We start from the raw sequence: 16,381 nt of genomic DNA, 5'->3' as shown, positions 1-16,381 counted from the left end.
CAGGGGGGATCATCACCCCATCGTGCCCATGTGGTGTGCCAGTCGAGCTAGAAAGCCGCGATCTTCTCGAAGCCTTCCGCTTTAGACCGCTCGAGGCCCTTGGTTGGCCTGGGCCAACCGATTCTTTTCAGCAGGCAACCAAATTTTGTCTCGGTGACTCCTTTGGTGTGTCGCACTTTGTGTATCTGAAAACCAGTATGGTGTGTTGTTCGAGATCGAATGCGCACCATCAGCGAAAAGTCTTCATGGTCCGGCGCAATATCGAAGCGAGTTTTACCGAAAGGCTAGAACGGCGTGTAGCTGAAAAGAGCCATACGAATATTGGGTTGCGCGCCGCGCTGTTCGAACTTCGAGGCTTGAGCTGTAATCCAGCTCACCGTTTGCTTGAGTCGTGTGCATCAGCCGCGCGGCAAACCACGGCAGCGGTGTCATGCAACTCACCGTCGTCGTTCTCCCTCAATAGTAGCAGCGTGTCTCCGTTGAAACCATCGTGAACATGATACAGTCATAGCATAGGCCTTTGCGAAAACTCCTTATCTCGTGGGCCGAATCGAGCGAATCCGAGAATCTAAGGGGATGCGCAAACGAAGCCTCGCTTTTCATGCCACGGCGCTGTGGAGACGCAAGTCTTCAAGCCGCCACATGGCAGCAAGATCCTCAGGTTCGCGAGCTGTGCCACATAGGAGAGCATCCCTCTGCTTCTTTGGTTTCTTTTGTCGAGGCTTGAGACGTATTGAGAGCATGAGAACCCGGCGCTCATTGGTCAAAGAAGATCACGTATCACAGGAGGCTTAGGATGTTAAGAGCCTACTCGCGATCCCGTACGAACTGGGAAAACAACACATGTGCCTCTTCGCAAGGCGCACGCAAGTCTTTGGCTTCACGAGGGACATCCACAGTCCTCCGTAAGACAACGAACCTGTTGCACGGAATCCGATCATGTGTACGGATATCGTAGAATTCCGTCCTGGCTTGGAGAACAGATCTCCACGCTATCGTTCTGCTCTCGGAGTAAGCTCCTCGGGCGAATGAGATTTCGGACAGACAACGGTGAGAGTTTGTCCAATGAGCGCCAGCTGTGTGTTCTTCGCCCCTCTTTATCTCCCCTTCATCGACGCTGCCCTGCCGCCGAACGACAATCTGAGTTCGTTGGCCTGCATCCAAGACGGCAATGCTGGACAGATTGAGGACAGCCCTCCAATGAAGGTCTGCCGCGGGGCGGAGCGGGGCTGGCTGCGACGGAGGTGTGTGACATGGCAATACCAGTAAAGCTGCAGGCTTTCCTGCAGCTTGCAGCTAGACCGAGTGATGCCTGCGAACTGCACAAGGGGGCGGTGGCCAGATGACGGCATTTCGAGGCAAGCAGACTCGAATCTTCACGTTCTCCCTCCCCCCTTCAGCAAACTTGATGCCATTCCCGGCCCCCAACTTCTAGAAGATTCATAGCTTTGAATATCCGTTGGTGGGGAGAAGTTGTGAGATATTTGAGGGAGCATATCATCAACCCGGCCATTTTTGGTGTACGCCCGGAGTATTGCTTGACAAGCCTGGCAAGGTACTTGAGGAAATACTGGGCAATGATGCCAAAGCTTGCAGGTTCGGTACGAATCGGAACAAATCTCGTAGTCGCCGGGGTTTAAACTGGCGGTCGGTCTCCCGCGCGCCCAGCCGTCTCCATTTCTGCCCAGTACAGAACCACGAGTGCAGTCCGGCGGGCGAGACGAGCCGGTACATGTAGCCTATGTATTGAACTGAAGAAGCCAAGACCACCAGGCGAATGAGCAGCAGCAGCCGCCCAGGACCTTTGGCACTGATTGGCTCCTTGTCTCTCCCGCAGCGTTTTCCGTATACTTCTTGACAAACAGAGTGCTCCCTGTCCTGTGCTCCTTGCCCTCTTGATACTGACACTTTGCTCTGATGCTCCCCTCTTGTCTGGGGCCAGGTACTTCCAGCAAAGTATAGAGCATCCATGGTCTGCTTGGGCGACTTGTGCACATTGTGCACCTTTCTCCCAATGAAGATATGCAGCGTGTGGGGGTTTAGCTTGAAAGTACGGAGTACTGCCTCAGGTCGTTCCAACATGATTGACCTCACAAAAGTGTATCAGGGTTCTCGCCTGGGATGTTTCGAGGCATCTATTTGAAGGTCAAGCAGGTGTAATGTGTTTGAAGACCAGGCAAGAGCCATGCTTCGCAAACATTTAAGATCATTCTCTATGTTTAAGGAATGATTTGAAGCGTGAATGGCCTTGTGCTTATTTGCGAGACGACTGCGTCTTTTTAGAAAGGATGCAACATGCAACCACGTAAGCAGTTGATAGACAAGACGCGCAGACGGCACCCTCGGGTCGTGAAAGGAGGGACAAGATGGCAATATCGAGCTGGAGGATTATCGAAGAGTGAGGCTTGGTCTGTGGATCCAAGATAGGTAGAGGATACGTAAAATGAGATGGATGCTGGTGATAGTGTGGCTGAATCCACCGGATGCGATCTGTTCCATTGTCCCCGAGACGTCCGTGTTTTGTGAGAGTCCAAAACCAAGTTGGTGCACCCGTATCACTGTAGCTTATTAGACGGCTGACAAAGATGTAAACTAGGTAGAGCGGCTGAGAAATCGCCTCTGAGAAAAGGAAGCGCCGGAGACGCGCAACTGGCATGCCGTGGTCCGTAAGCGTCCCGTCGAGCGTCTCTTTTGACCTTTGTAATTCAGGAACAAAGCTCTGAACCTGAAGCGGAGTTGGTGGCGGAATCTGAGGGGGCGCACTTCGGTATCTCGGGGCTTGAGGAACCACTGAGTGTCACGGGAGCCCGTCGTCGGCGGACAAGTTGCAGCGCGGTATCCGTACCCAAGTTGGAGGATGAACCCTTTCTCAGCGACAGTTTGTCATGCTCCAGGCTTGCAAAGACCACTGAGCCACTGGGGTTTGGGCTCTGAGTGTGTATGAGGTCACTGTCTAGGGAGGATTCCGAGGACCCTAGAACGACCCGTCCAGAGGCCCATCGTTCCTGTATGGATACCTGATGGAGCTCAGGTTGTCGACCTCGGCAGGAAGTTCCGTCGGCTCTCGATCAGTAGTCCGACAGCGAAATTGGGGTGATATCATCGTTGGACGCGCTCTACGGCATTTCGGTGGAAGAGTGCTCGCGATGGTAGGGGCTGACGCCCTTTGAATGTTGCTTTGACTTTGTAAGCCAAGCCGCAGTATTCATACACTGAGTACTCCGTATGCCCCATCAGTGGTCAGGTCAATGTCTGCATGGCCGTGTAAACTCAACTCGGTAGCCCATCGAGATTCGCCAACAGCGCTGATTGGAGCTGACGCTTTTGTGTGGTGCGTGCGCGTGTCGGTATCTCTCGTAGGTGATTTCTGGCTGTGGCTAAGGTAATTAGGAGCATTGCGGTTGGCTGGCTTGCTTGCCCCGATTCCCCGAGCTCTCAAAGGGTGTGTGGTGGCATGATGAGACAGGATGATGGCACGCAATCTCTCTCCCCTCGAGATATTCCTCTGGATCAAAGCTTGGTTGTCTAGTGGCGAGACTTTGGGCGAGACAACAGCTGTTGTCAGTCGATTCTTCGAAGATTGTCGCGTGCGCCGGGGGTCGAGTGGGCTCGCTTGCAGCTCGCCGGATTAATAAATCGAAAATGTTCAAGGCCAATATCTCGTTGAGACCAGACTCGTGATACCCTCATAAGCACAAGCCGTGGCGTGTTCATGCTTACACGAAAGACACGGCGTGCTTCATCCCCAGGTTGCAAGGGTTATCGAAGGTCTGTGTCTCTATCTCATCCTGCAAATCTGGGTTTGTCGCCTGGCTGTAATTGCAATAACCAAATAAAGGTGGCGCTATAGCTGGAGCAGGTGTGGATGGGCGGAAGAGAAAGGCATGGGTAGGTCGTTGAAAGAGGGCGTCAATGTCTGCAGATTTCGAAGTCCACGGCACAGGATGAGGATTGATTGCGATGGCGTGGCGGAGGGGGGGCTTGATGGTCAACGATGACTCTTTCCCCCCCTCCTTCCCTGCGCTAGCATCCGTGCCTGCCACGCTGCCTTACCCCGGGGGGCTCCTTCTCTCTCTTGCAAGTTGCAACTGCACCTCAGTCTGCTCCTGCCTGGCCGGCTTGGGGCTGGGCAGCAGCAGCCATTCAGCGGTGCAGCTTGCCAGAAACCACAAAGGCTGGGCCACTGCAGAGGGTGTGTTGCTGCCGCACACGAGTGGTTGAGAAGCCATTTTAGGCTTGGTGGGGCTAACCTCAAACGACATGGCGTGGAACAAATTTGACCAATCAAGAAGGAGGTTACGACGTGAGCAGCCACTTGGCGACGGAAGATGCCAGAGCCAAAATAGTCGTGCAGAAGATTTGACGCAGGCCGTGAGGGGATAGCGAACTTGGGAAGAGCTCCAAGCTCCAAAAGCTCAGGCACCGGAGCAGAAAGCCAGACAGACAGACAGACCCCAAGGTTGCTAGGCATCAAGGGGTGGGATGAATGCTGCATGGAACGAGATGGAAATGGATACCTTACTTTGCAGTACGGTACACAGTCTACCACAAGGTCACAGTGCCGTTTGGTCTGGTTGGTGGCGATGGAAAGTTCGGGCATCATCTCGGGCTTTTGGGCCGGGTGGGAACAGAAGCAGAGATACCTGAACGGTCATGGGCATGAGAGGACAAGCACCGAAGCAGGTAGGAACGCAGTTGATGATTGAGCAGTTTGGGGCCTTGGCCAGAGAACAAGCAGAGAACAGAAAGCAACACTGGAATAGACACATGAGAGGTGGGTAAAGTGGAGTTTGGGTATACAGCTATCAATGTGTGAGAGAGTGTGAGTAAGAGGAGGCAAGGGCATTTTGGGGGCATTTGGTGTGTGTATGTGCTGCGTGAGAGGTGTGTATGAGTAGCTGGATGAGTATGAGTAATAGCAGTAAAGATGAGTGAGGAGCAGCGAGGGAAAGACACACTCGCTTCCAGATGAGAAAGAGAGGTGGATGAGAGTGTGAGTCTGAGAGCAATGGAAAAAGAGTGGAGACGGTGGCTATTTTTTTTTTTTTTGGTTTTCAATATGCCCTCCACCCCGGGAAGGAGAACGACGCGACCCACTTTGTATCACTGTATGAGCCAATGAAAAGACAGACGAAGAAAAGACAGTGGCCGAATGCTGAGACTCGCTGGGTGTTCCGGGCCCCGGCTGCATCCTTTCTCTCAGGTCTCCCCTCTCCCCTCTCTTTTTCTTTCCCAGGGAAACCGAGTGAGGTGTGAGGTGAGGTGAGGTGGTAGTGGCCAGCAAGAGGTCGGTGCAAGGCAATTGCAAGTGGCAGCAAGTCCCCATCTGCTCCTTCCCACCAACCCTTAGGTACCACCCTTCCACGCCTTCCAGCCTTCGAATCAACGTGTGCACAACTTCCCAGGTTCCAGTTCCCAGTGGCCCACACCAGTTTCCCATACCAGAATCCAGTGTCCGGTACTTGTCTCCATGTACCTTTGCCCGTCCCGTCCAATGTATCTTTTTCCTACCGGGCTTGCTCTTGCCTGTATCCGTACCGTCGCGACGACAGCAGGGTCAGAGTGAAAGAGAGAGTAGGAGAGACCTGCCCGTGGAGTCTGGCTGGGTGTGTGAGTGCTCCCCCAGGCATTCAAAACTATCGCCGCGCCCACATCGCCGTGCACCTATGTCCTCCCCCCCTTCCTTTTCCTTTTGATCCATCGAACAATCGCCATCGCCATGTTCGATTCCAAGGTCTAAATTTGTACGACAGCGACTCTCCGAAGTCTGCTAGACGTGCCTCATCTCGGGAATCCCTGGGAAGAGACTCTAGACCAACTCTCCGCTTATTCCTTTGTAAACTTGCTTTCTGGGTCGTGTAGCAACACGTCTACTACGCCTCTCACTCTCTCCTCTCACTCCCGTCCTCGCCAGCAGATCAGTCACTCACCGTGTCCTAATCTACCGGATCCCTTCATCCTCGCCTCCAAGAGTCATCTCGGCCACCCTCGGTCACGTTACTCATCGAGCATCACCGCAACACATCATCATCATCATCCTCAACAACACACGACAACCGCCTGACCCTCGCCATTCCTAGGCTTCCTTGTTTGCAACCGCAGCGGCATTCACTTGTTCCTTGCGGCTAACAAAGGCATCAACCTACGGATACTTTCCATTTTCGGCACAAGCTCCACCACCAGCAACAACCATCACCATCCAGCCCAGGCACGCAGGCTTTCAATCCCTCTTACGCTGGGATATTTTGAGATCGGATTAAGGCTTCAATAGAGTCATACGCCTTTCTCATCATCACCCAACGGACCCTCTGCTGCCTACCTGCCTACCAGCGTTTTCACGCAAGCTCCTTGTCTCTCACAGTTACTCATTTTCCTGCCTTTCAACCAAAAAATATCTCTCCGATACCCTGCAACTATCTCATTCGGCTCTGACACATTATACTCATTCCTTTTTAATCAACTTGCCCCGGCAATATCCACGACAATAGCTCACACGACGATTACGACTCATCTTTCAACCTGGCTTCTCATCAGCTGACCCAGCATCTCCTTCGCCACACTCCTCTGTAGTCGCCAAGAGACATCTTCATCCGAGGGACTCAAAGCACTGCCTGCAAGGTTAGTACCAAGCCCAGTTTGATTTTCTGCACAGCATTTTCCCCCCAGCCCAGCACCAGCTAGCACGAACACGTCAAACGCCGCAAAAGTGGATGAGAAGCAGCATGAGTGAGTGAGAGAGTGAGAGTCATAGAGAGAGAGAAACAGAGAGACAACGCTACCTATCCGGCCTGCCTGTCACTCTTCTCCCCTTTGCCTCTCCTGGTTCTCGAGAGCGATCACGCACTCAACCGGACCACTCTTACCCACCCCCTGTCCACCCCCGGGGTCTCCTTCTCGGCCTTCCCTAGGCTGCCACTGCCACTGCCACCTTTTGCACCTCTCAATCACTCTCTTTCCTTCCCGCGCGCACGCACTCACGCACTTTGCACTTTCCCCTTCTCCCCTGTGTGGTCCCCCCCCCCTTCCATCTTCACACCTGTCGGTCACTTGGAGCCACCTGCCTGGGCGGCAACCCAACCAGGTTCACCCCCCTTCGCCACCCCAAACCCGAAAGAGTCATCCACACCCAATCTGGGGCCCTCGAGCCAGACTTGAGCCACCCAAGGGGTCCTCCGACTTCGTCACGCCAGGCCAAGTCGCCCCTCTGAACACGTTCGTTCGAGATACCACGGGCGGCGCAAGGCGAAAAAGAGTCACACCTCATCCCACCTGCTTGGATATAACCTCTCCTCGCAGCCACACTTGGCCCAGCGCCTTGCCTCCCCTCACCTCTCCCCTCACTCTACCCTTCCGACTCCGACTTCGCCTTCCTTTAATCAACCTCACCAACTCTCCTCTCAACCCTTAGCCACCCTATCATCACTCACCTATTATACGTCTAATATTATACACTTCATCGCATCGCATCAATGGTGGCTCTGCAGTAGCTCACCATATAATCAGGACCTTTTAGCCCCTCCTATTAGATGCATTAAACATACGATGCCTCTTCGAATTACAAAATCTACTCCAGTCGCCCGTCTTGTTTCGTCTTCCGGTTTGATCCTTCGTGTAACGTCGGCTGTGGACATTTGCGTCTAAAAGCCGCCACCCCTATCTACGACTCTCAAAGACTTTACAACAGTAACTAGTAGCTGTTGTGAAGTTGCGCGTTTCTGATACGGTATCACGATCTGCTCATACGAACCCTTTCACGGTTTACCCGGTTGACTTAGCTTGACGGCGACTGGAGGAATCACTCCCATATCGAAACCCCCCAAACGCCAAATACCCTCCGCCACTTATATCCAAGATGAAGTACGCCACCGATGATTCGTCGGCTTTCATCAGCACCTACCAAAACAACACCTACAGCTCCTCCCTCGAATCCCTGACCTCCACATCGTCCGGCTCGGTTTGGTCTGCTGTATCCTCTCAATCATCTACCTCGACATCCCCCACCAACACCTCCGACTCCGATTCCGCCGACGTATATTGCTTGTCGCGACCCTCAGCCGCATGCGACACTGCTGTTAGATTCACAAGCCCCTGGCCTAGACAACCTACTCAGCAAGCCGCTGCTGCCATTCCCCAGGAGCTGCGACAAAACCCCAGACGAACCAGTGGGAGCGCCACCCGCTCTGGAGCACCCCCGACCCTGGTTCGCCAGGCTGAGCGCAAGGTCAACTTTGTCGACAACCTTGTTGGTAAGCAGTATTGAACATGTGTGCAGCCGTCCAGTCTCCTAATCCAATCGTCACTCTAGATTCTTCGACACAGATCGTCGAGGCCATCTGGCCCCTTTCCTCAGTCGTATGTCGCAACGAACTCGGCAACAAGGCGGTGTTACCGCTGCGCACCTTCATTCAGGAGACCCTGCGCCGCTCCCGCACCAGCTATTCCACCCTTCAGGTTGCGCTGTACTACCTGATTCTGATTAAGCCCCACGTCCCGAAGCACGATTTCACCATGGAACAGCCCGACGACAAGCAGGAGTGCCGCGCACTTCAATGCGGCCGCCGCATGTTCCTCGCCGCTCTCATCCTCGCCTCCAAGTACCTCCAAGATCGTAACTACTCTGCCAGAGCCTGGAGTAAGATTTCCGGGCTCAACACGGGGGAAATCAACCAAAACGAGATTGCATTCTTGCTGGCGGTCGACTGGAAGCTGCACATCACCGACGAAGTCTTCCAGCGCTGGACAGAAATCGTCTTGAAGTACACCCCTCCGTCCCCTCCCGCTCCCGGAACCTCCGCCCAATGGTATGCGCAACAGAGCTCGAACTGGAAGATGGTTATCCTCAAACTCAATCCCGAGCTGGACAACATCGAAGGCTTGATTCCCACGGCGCACGTCGCTCCCAGCTCCCGCACCTTGTCTCGTCACCGCACCATGCTGCCGGCGGCGCAAGATGTTTTGGCTACGACCGGCGTTTGTGGATTGGGGTACGACTCAGCCGAGCTTACCCCTACCCCGAGATCCTACCAAACCCCGAATATTATGGAGCCTTCCCCGGCCACTGTATACACTCCGGGCCGGCTGGCTCCCGCTCTCGGGTTACTTCCCACCCCGCGTCTGACGCCCCAGTCGAGCGGATACAGCACTCCTGCCGTGGGTGCTGCATCCCACCTCAGCAAGGGCAGCGCGATGGGTCTCGCCATGGTCCAGGCCTCATGCGTCAGCGCAACCCAGTGCCTCGATCGCTGGCCTGTTGCCAATACCTCGTCTCCTCAGGGTTACTTCCCCGTTCGTCGTTCTTCTCTCGCCACTTCAATCTCAACCGCGTCTTCTCCCGAATCCATGGTTTCTGATACGTCGCGCACCTCTCGCTCCTCCTCCATCTCATCTGCCTCCTCACTGGTCAACGCGCCGGCCCCTCTGGGGGTCCAGGCGCGATTCCGGTCTGCGAAGCTGTGCAGTGAGAGGTCAAGCTTGAGACCGACTATCGCCTCGGTTCCTGAGGACTACGAAGAGAATTGCATCACCTCTTCGCCTGAGTCTTACACCGGCCCGGTTGGCAGACTCTGCGAAATGTCGTTGGATACTCCTTTGGCTCAGAGAGAACGCGAATTGGATGAAATGGGGCATGATCCCGCGAATGACGCCGCACGGGCACTACAGGAGCTTCAGAACTACCGTTCCGACGACTCTACTCCTACTGCGATGTCTTCCCGTAAGCGCGCTCGAGGTGTCTCAATCGTCGACAGCTGCCTCCAGGAGAATGTTCGGGATATGCTCACCGGTAACTACTCGGGCAAGCAATGGACCCAGGATCTGGTTCGCCCTCGCAACAGCCAGATGGGCACAAATGACCGTGGCACCCCTCGCAAGCGCGTCTGCTGCGCCAGCGAGGCTGCTCCGGCTTACGAGGCATCAATGCTTCATTCAATCGACGGATACCGCGGACCGGGCATGTGGGAGGGAATTCTCAACTGAGCACATTGTGCACACCTCCCGAGATACCCATTGGTCAACAGTTGAACACATCTTGACCTTTTTGTGCAATATCCTCCATTTCCTTTGTCAAAAACGAAATCAATACGGGGCGGCGGGATACGGAAAGTGCTAATGATACCACCTTGGCGGTTCATCGAGTCCTTAGAACAGCTTAGATGGCGTCAAGGAACGGCACGAAAAGCGTGATAATCTTTGCATGCATCAACAGGTCAAGGCATATGGGGGCGGTGGATGGCGAAGAAGCTACTGCGGCATTTTCGTCGCGTTTTGTGTTTGTACGACCACGCCGAAGAAGAGAGTTGATATGCGTTTTGAATTTTTTGCGTTTTTTAATCGGTTTGGGAATCGAGCTATCGCTGGTTCTCAGGCTATTTGCACTCTGGGATTTGGAGACGACAGGGTCTTCCGCATCGAATCGCCCGCGATCAGAGTTTGGGAGAGTGTGATTGGGCGCTCGATGGGAGATCCGAAAGGGGCGACCAAAACGAGCCATCAAGAAACACATCACCTCACTCGCTGAGAGCGGCACCTGTTATCCGCCGCGATTCATCGGATATGTTTTCATCACGCAAAAGCGCATGGAAACGACACGGCACGTGTTACTACAACTTCACATGAAAGCGATGAAGCTATACTCGAGAGATTCATAGCTAGCTTTTCGACCACGAGACATAAGTTGTTGCTTTGTCTGGCCTATCAAATCAAAATCTTACCAGATTTGGAACCGAGTTTTCTTCTGCGTACCTTTGTGCTGGAAACAGCCTTGTTGACAACGTGCTTTGTGAAAGCAAGTACCTTTGGTGTACTTGCGACTGCTTATTCATTGAACGGAGAGCTTCCGATGACTGCTAATACGGTGACATTAGGTGCCTCTTACGTTTGACTGTCAGTAGTCGAGCCAGGCCTTTTGATACGGAGCTGCTACCAACGTGTTGACCGTAACCAAGCTGCGGACCTCAGTCTGACCTCAATCAACCGTCCGAGACGGAGCCCGAGACGGGAAAGCTTGATGCAACAGACTACAAAAAACCGGTTGATTTTTCTTTGACAAGCGTTTTGACCCATGAAAAAATGACGAGATGTCATTTGGTGGCAGCGCGGCGATTGCTGCTGCTGCTGCTGCTACCACTACGAATACCTTAACGCCCGATGGTTTGTCGGCGATAACGCGGCGCGCGGCCGGCTGAGGGGGGGGGGGGGGGTTGTCGAAAGTGAGCGAGCGTGAGAGAGTGTGAGTCATACCGCACGGCCGCCGCCCGTGGTCCCGGCCTCCAACGACACCACCACCTCACCAGCGTCACCACCATTGGCGGTGACCACCGTCCAACCGATGTTCGGTGGTGGGTTTCCCGCTTGCCGCTTGAGGAAAGTCCAGTATGGACTTTTGAGCAAGAGATTTCTTTTCCTTTTGCACTACCCTGGTCACGCATCGGGCAGGGGGCCGCCGGGCAAGGTAGGTCTTTTGATACAGGTTTATCATGTGAAGTCTGGTTTTTGTTCTTTTTTTCTTGTAACAAGACGCTTGTGAGTGGCTGACACCCGCATATCGGTGCTGCTTCATTCTTCTATGAGGACTAGCCAGTCTCTAGTCTGGGAGAGGCCATGCGTGAAACGGTCCCAGGCGCCCGTTTCGGAGGTTTCGGGAAGGTGATGGAGGGATGATTCAGCATGATGTTGAATTTTGTTATATCACGGCTGCTTACAAAGATGGATGAATAGTGAGAGTCACTCACCGTTTTACCTTTCACACTTTGGGCTCCGGCGTGAGGGAATGCCGGTGACTATTGGCATCCGCGTAAGAGGGGGATGGATTCATGGAGCAAGGGGACGAGATATGTCACCGAGTGGTGGAACGCATATTCTGGGAGGCGCTTATGGATTTCACGATTTGAGGGGCGGGTTTACGTGCCCGATGAGAAGGCCTTACACGAGGGTTCTTGAGGGCCTTTGGTTTCCTTGGATCGGAATGACGAGTGTCTTTCTCGTTTTGGATGGCGAGGGGGGCGTGGTTCTTGGTGTCACGGACTTACAATGGAGCTTGAGAGCCTGGAGAGCCTGGATTCTGAGGTTTTCGTCACGATGGATGGCTCGTTTGGGTTCGTCCTCGTAGGCAGACAGACAGGCAGTCACTTGCGCCGTGCATGTCGATGAAGGGGGGCCGGAAGGGGGCGGTTTCGTCACGTTTTACTCGACTGCCTGGACCCGTGGGCCCGTTCTACCCGCATCACTCTCAAAGGCGGCGAGGACACAGGCCGTGCTGATTCTCTGAAGAGTTTTCGAAGGTTTGTTGGAAGACTATTTTCGGATGCGAAAGGGCGTCAGATGTCAACTACACTCGATCAGGGACGCCGAGACGAGGGGCCGGGGGAGCTGGATGATCTGTTTCCTAGTGGAAACCAGTCATCGGTGTAAGTGATGCCTTTGCAGTCGGCGACTTTTTGGGGGGTTTTCTGATCCGGATATCCCGGTGCGGTAGGTCTTCCCGTTCTGGCCGCCTTGCTCACTCGGTCAGCGCCCATAGAAGTGTTTTCTTACTTTCTACGTCTCTATTTCTGTGACGGAAGTATCGACATAAGGAGAGGGGAAGGGGGAAGACATAACGGCCGGCCTGCCCGATTCAGCTCGCCGAGTGGAGAGGGGTTTTCCAACATCTTACCCTTCGGTGAGATGATTTTGGGGTTAATCAAAGTTGGCACGGGAAGAGAGCTGCGAATGCGTGCGGCGCGGATGCCGAAGGAGCCTACCTACCTTATGCAATGTATCCGTATGTGTTTGCAGATGTGTTCCTGCCCCGCAGGCCGGGCGGAGTAGGGCGGGGGAGGCACCGAGAGACCCGGCGGTTGGGAAGTGAATGGGTATTTCAGAATCTTGGGGGATACGGAGGTGTTTGACTGAGTTGCTCGAGGGGGGAACGGGGATCTTCTGATGGATTTTTTATGTCATGTCGTTTGCGCGCACGCTTTGGGGCATGGAAGTAGATGGGTTTGGATGCTTGATACCAGCAGCAGGAGGGGTGATGTTCGAGCTCGAGTTTCCTTGCTGTTGATGCTTATGCTCTTGATCAATATCAAATCTCGAAGGTGACGATGGTATGTTTTAGTATGCAACAAAGGAGCGAGCTTCGCAAGGCAGGTGTGAGTCTATCTTGCGTCTTCTTGATGCGAGGAGTCTTCAAAGGACCATTTCAATTCCAGGGTACCTCTCATTTGGCTTACTCGCTTCTCCTCAAGTGGGCAGTTTTCCTCGGGGTCGGTGGTTCTCAGCCAGGCGGCCCTGAAACCTTGTGCTTGAGAATCAGAATGTAGCACTCACGAGAATAATGCCGTTAGCTTCTTGGACCTTTTCGAAGGTGTTTCTCCTAACCATTGCTTCAACTATTGGGGAAGGTTATATGTACTTCGATCTTCGTGAGGTGTTTGCTCGACTTGTTTCTCATGCCTCCATTCAATCCGACAGAAGAAACGCGCTAGATATTGTTGCCTCACTTCAAATGGGTCTCTTGAACGAAATAAACCTAGTGCAAACACATGTGGAGTGAGGAACAAGAACTCACATACCTTCTATCCAACAAGATCATCTCATCCAACGAGGAAAGAAAGTAGGCCAATAGAAATACTCTTCTTTCTCCAGGTATCCTTTTTGATAAACGTCAACCGACCAGTTTACTATCAAAAATCCTTAGGACAGCAAAAAGCAAACGCCCAGCTTCCACAATCGGGAGAGAGCTCCGCAACATTGTGGTTCCCTCGCCTCCTTTGACTCCCAACAGAGAAACGACAAAATCGACTGCGCAAAAAAAAAAAAAAGAAAAAAAAAAAAACACTTGCGGCCCAATTCCAAAAAGGAAAGTATCCTCAAAAATGCAAAAGAATGAGCAATTCTCCCCTTCCAGAATCGAACTAGAGACCTTTCGATGACAATGTAACCATTACAGTCGAACGTGATGAACCAACTACACCAAGGGGAGGATCGGAGCTATTGCTCCGCTCGGTGTTGGAGTTTGGGGGATGACAGCAATCCTAAGTACCTCTTCGCCCCACACCGCCAAATCTTTGCGACAAATTCCCAGAGGAGGTCCACAGACATCATTTAACGCAAGAAAGGAAAATCTTGGTCTAAAATATCCTGCCCGTCTCATTTTGCATCCAAGTAAACAAAGTGATTGTCTGTACCCCTCTGCCCGTGCTGTCACTAGCAAGCGGTTTCTTGGTACCACACATTCGATGTAGTCGTGATACATAATCAAGCAGTTCCTCGACGATGCTAGCTTTACTGCTACCTTCCTAGTCTTTTCGGGGTGCATTTAGTCCAATTACTTTTTTTTTTGTTTTCGAGAGAATTGGCTAAGTAAGGATAGCACCAGTGACAATGATGGCAATAGTAATAGGATGTAGGGACGTGAAGTCAGCGGATGTCCATGCCGCTCACTATGATAGTTTGGAAGCAGGCATATGAAAAAGCTGATTCTTTTTTGTATCTTGATATCTCAAACTCAAGATCCCACTTGGCCCGGATTGCCAATGCTCATCTTGTCTCACTCGTCGCCCATACACCCAGAATTACATTACAATAGGCATGTAAGTCCCGTAAGCTCATAAGTCATATGCAACACCAATGCATGCTTTTCAATCCACATAGGCCGTTCCCTTCCGTCTGTACTGTTCAACGATTCCGCGGCTGAGGTAGAAGACCAGCAGCCATGATCGAAGACGGCGCCAATCGATCGTGGCGGCTAAGTCTTGATGTAAGCAGATCGACCACGCGGCGATGGTACTCAATCATCCGTTTCTCAAGTTCAACGAGCTCAAACAGAGGCCCCGCGGTACTGCGGGCCCTCGCGGCTAGCAGCCGACCAACTTTATCGTGCTCTTCCTCCAGAATTTCGAGCGGCCACAGCGACGCGTTGTCTTCCACTGCGTGCGAGGGGAAGTAATCTTCCACCAGGAGGAGCATCTCGATCAAGCGGCCGTCTAGGTTGCCTGAACTGCGATGCGTGACGGCATTTTGGAGGCCGACGCGAAGAGTCTGTGTGCGTGTTAGTAATTTCCCCTTTACACTTGCTGCAAGTACAATGCTTTTTGGCTAGATGCCAACTTACTTCCCAAGTCTGAGTCTCTGGCTGAATCTTGGCGCCGCCTCTCCGGAGCCAGAAAAGAAGCCTCTGCTGCTCGAGCGTCCACGGGCCGGTGAGGATATCGTCTGGGATCGTCGTCTTTGGGTGTACGTCAACGTAAAAGTCGAGTGCCGGTTTGGAGCCGTTGAGGCCGTAGGAGAGCCAGTCGTATTCGAAACACCCGCGGGAGTCAAAGTGACCGAAGCCGCCTACTCGATCATGTGGTGATTCGAGAGGGTTATCCTGCTCTGTATCTTCTTCATTCTTGAGGCTCACGTGGGAGTGTGAGTACCACCTGTTACGAGCGAAGCGCCAAGCCCAGACCTGTCGGGCCTCAAAGATGACGTCTACGTTGATCCATGGACTGCTCAGTAGCGAAGACTGGTCATAAAAGTCAGCAAGATGGAAAGCTTTCCTGCGGTGAAATTGAGTCATACCTGAAATTCAGAATCACCTGGGAATAACTCAGGGAAGCTCTCATAACGCCATAGTCCTCGCCCGTCGTCTGCGGCGCCTTGTTTCAAAGCCGTCTTGATCACTCGCTTATCGACACCAAACCAGCAGTCCCAGGTCGGATGGAAGGCGGCGATGATGATGTTGACAAGAGTAGATCGCCCAGACAGCAGAGCGCCGATGCGCGGGCTGCAACGGGGAAGATTGAGATTCTCACTGAGGATGAATATATGCTCGGCGATCTCAAGGGGAAAGTTCTGCTCAAAGAGCGAGAAGCGTTTGGCGACTGGACGACTTGCAAGGCGTGACGCCCGCTTCTTCGCCAGTGATGATGATGATTCCTTGGTCTGTGGTTTGGAGGAAGCGGGTTTGCCACGCTTGCCTCGGACTTTGATCGGGGTCAACTGCATGATCTGCCCATGGACAGACAGCCACCTTTCTCCCCGTTTGCGCTCTCTCTCGCTCTCTCGTATCCCCAGACGGGCTTTTATCTCTGCGGTCTCATTTCAGAGATGAGAGTCGAAAATAATTGCCGAGCTTGATAGACCTTTCTATGAGAGGGGTATCAATGAGGATGGTTTGAAGAAAGAGCTGGAGCTGAGGTAAGAATGGTGTAAGTGAAAAACCTTGTGCCTCCAACTATCAAACCTCGTCTGGACTTCAAAGGGACGATGCGCTCGGCAGTTGAGATACTATGCAAAAGAAGCCAAAGAGAAATACTGCAGCCAAGCAGGCGTGCCAGATTGATTGCAGATATTCTTGCCTCCCCGTGAAAACCCTTCAACAAATGCCCTTTTTTTTTTTCTCTCAACCCGCTAA

At 53.0% G+C, this 16,381-nt stretch overlaps 5 protein-coding genes and 1 non-coding gene across 6 annotated transcripts; 2 read left to right on the top strand and 4 right to left on the bottom strand.

Annotated features, from left to right (window-relative positions):
• Positions 1-47: 47 nt before the first annotated feature.
• On the bottom strand, positions 48-4,846 carry CLUP02_08903 (uncharacterized protein; the record flags this gene model as incomplete). Its single annotated transcript, XM_049287884.1, has 19 exons — positions 48-284; positions 349-383; positions 442-474; positions 623-755; positions 826-1,296; positions 1,406-1,570; positions 1,643-1,802; positions 1,864-1,986; positions 2,095-2,135; positions 2,303-2,790; positions 2,846-3,063; positions 3,121-3,212; positions 3,302-3,434; positions 3,478-3,612; positions 3,721-4,023; positions 4,090-4,183; positions 4,273-4,489; positions 4,547-4,643; positions 4,692-4,846. 19 exons carry the CDS (start codon positions 4,844-4,846, stop codon positions 48-50), a joined length of 3,330 nt encoding a protein of 1,109 aa, XP_049145027.1.
• Positions 4,847-5,059: 213 nt separating this feature from the next.
• On the top strand, positions 5,060-7,408 carry CLUP02_08902 (uncharacterized protein; the record flags this gene model as incomplete). The annotated part of the gene is made up of 12 exons (XM_049287883.1): positions 5,060-5,108; positions 5,161-5,203; positions 5,275-5,308; positions 5,375-5,556; positions 5,616-5,668; positions 5,754-5,921; positions 5,972-6,088; positions 6,251-6,360; positions 6,489-6,618; positions 6,667-6,726; positions 6,752-7,005; positions 7,082-7,408. The coding sequence occupies 12 exons, from the start codon at positions 5,060-5,062 to the stop codon at positions 7,406-7,408; spliced, it is 1,527 nt and encodes a 508-aa protein (XP_049145026.1).
• Positions 7,409-7,852: 444 nt separating this feature from the next.
• Positions 7,853-9,975, top strand: CLUP02_08901 (cyclin; the record flags this gene model as incomplete). The annotated part of the gene is made up of 2 exons (XM_049287882.1): positions 7,853-8,246; positions 8,306-9,975. The coding sequence occupies 2 exons, from the start codon at positions 7,853-7,855 to the stop codon at positions 9,973-9,975; spliced, it is 2,064 nt and encodes a 687-aa protein (XP_049145025.1).
• A 907-nt stretch (positions 9,976-10,882) lies between these two features.
• Positions 10,883-11,476, bottom strand: CLUP02_08900 (uncharacterized protein; the record flags this gene model as incomplete). Its single annotated transcript, XM_049287881.1, has 4 exons — positions 10,883-10,943; positions 11,058-11,179; positions 11,239-11,355; positions 11,414-11,476. 4 exons carry the CDS (start codon positions 11,474-11,476, stop codon positions 10,883-10,885), a joined length of 363 nt encoding a protein of 120 aa, XP_049145024.1.
• A 2,399-nt stretch (positions 11,477-13,875) lies between these two features.
• On the bottom strand, positions 13,876-13,963 carry CLUP02_tRNA120. Its single transcript has one exon. It is a non-coding gene; the product is annotated as a tRNA-Tyr (tRNA).
• Positions 13,964-14,658: 695 nt separating this feature from the next.
• On the bottom strand, positions 14,659-15,972 carry CLUP02_08899 (uncharacterized protein; the record flags this gene model as incomplete). The annotated part of the gene is made up of 3 exons (XM_049287880.1): positions 14,659-15,021; positions 15,095-15,490; positions 15,547-15,972. 3 exons carry the CDS (start codon positions 15,970-15,972, stop codon positions 14,659-14,661), a joined length of 1,185 nt encoding a protein of 394 aa, XP_049145023.1.
• Positions 15,973-16,381: the final 409 nt, after the last annotated feature.

This window comes from Colletotrichum lupini, chromosome 4 (assembly GCF_023278565.1).
Source record: "Colletotrichum lupini chromosome 4, complete sequence".
Classification (NCBI taxonomy): Eukaryota; Fungi; Ascomycota; class Sordariomycetes; order Glomerellales; family Glomerellaceae; genus Colletotrichum; species Colletotrichum lupini.
The sequence above is the reverse complement of the archived record's forward strand: the minus strand, read 5'-3'. Positions and strand labels throughout refer to the sequence as shown.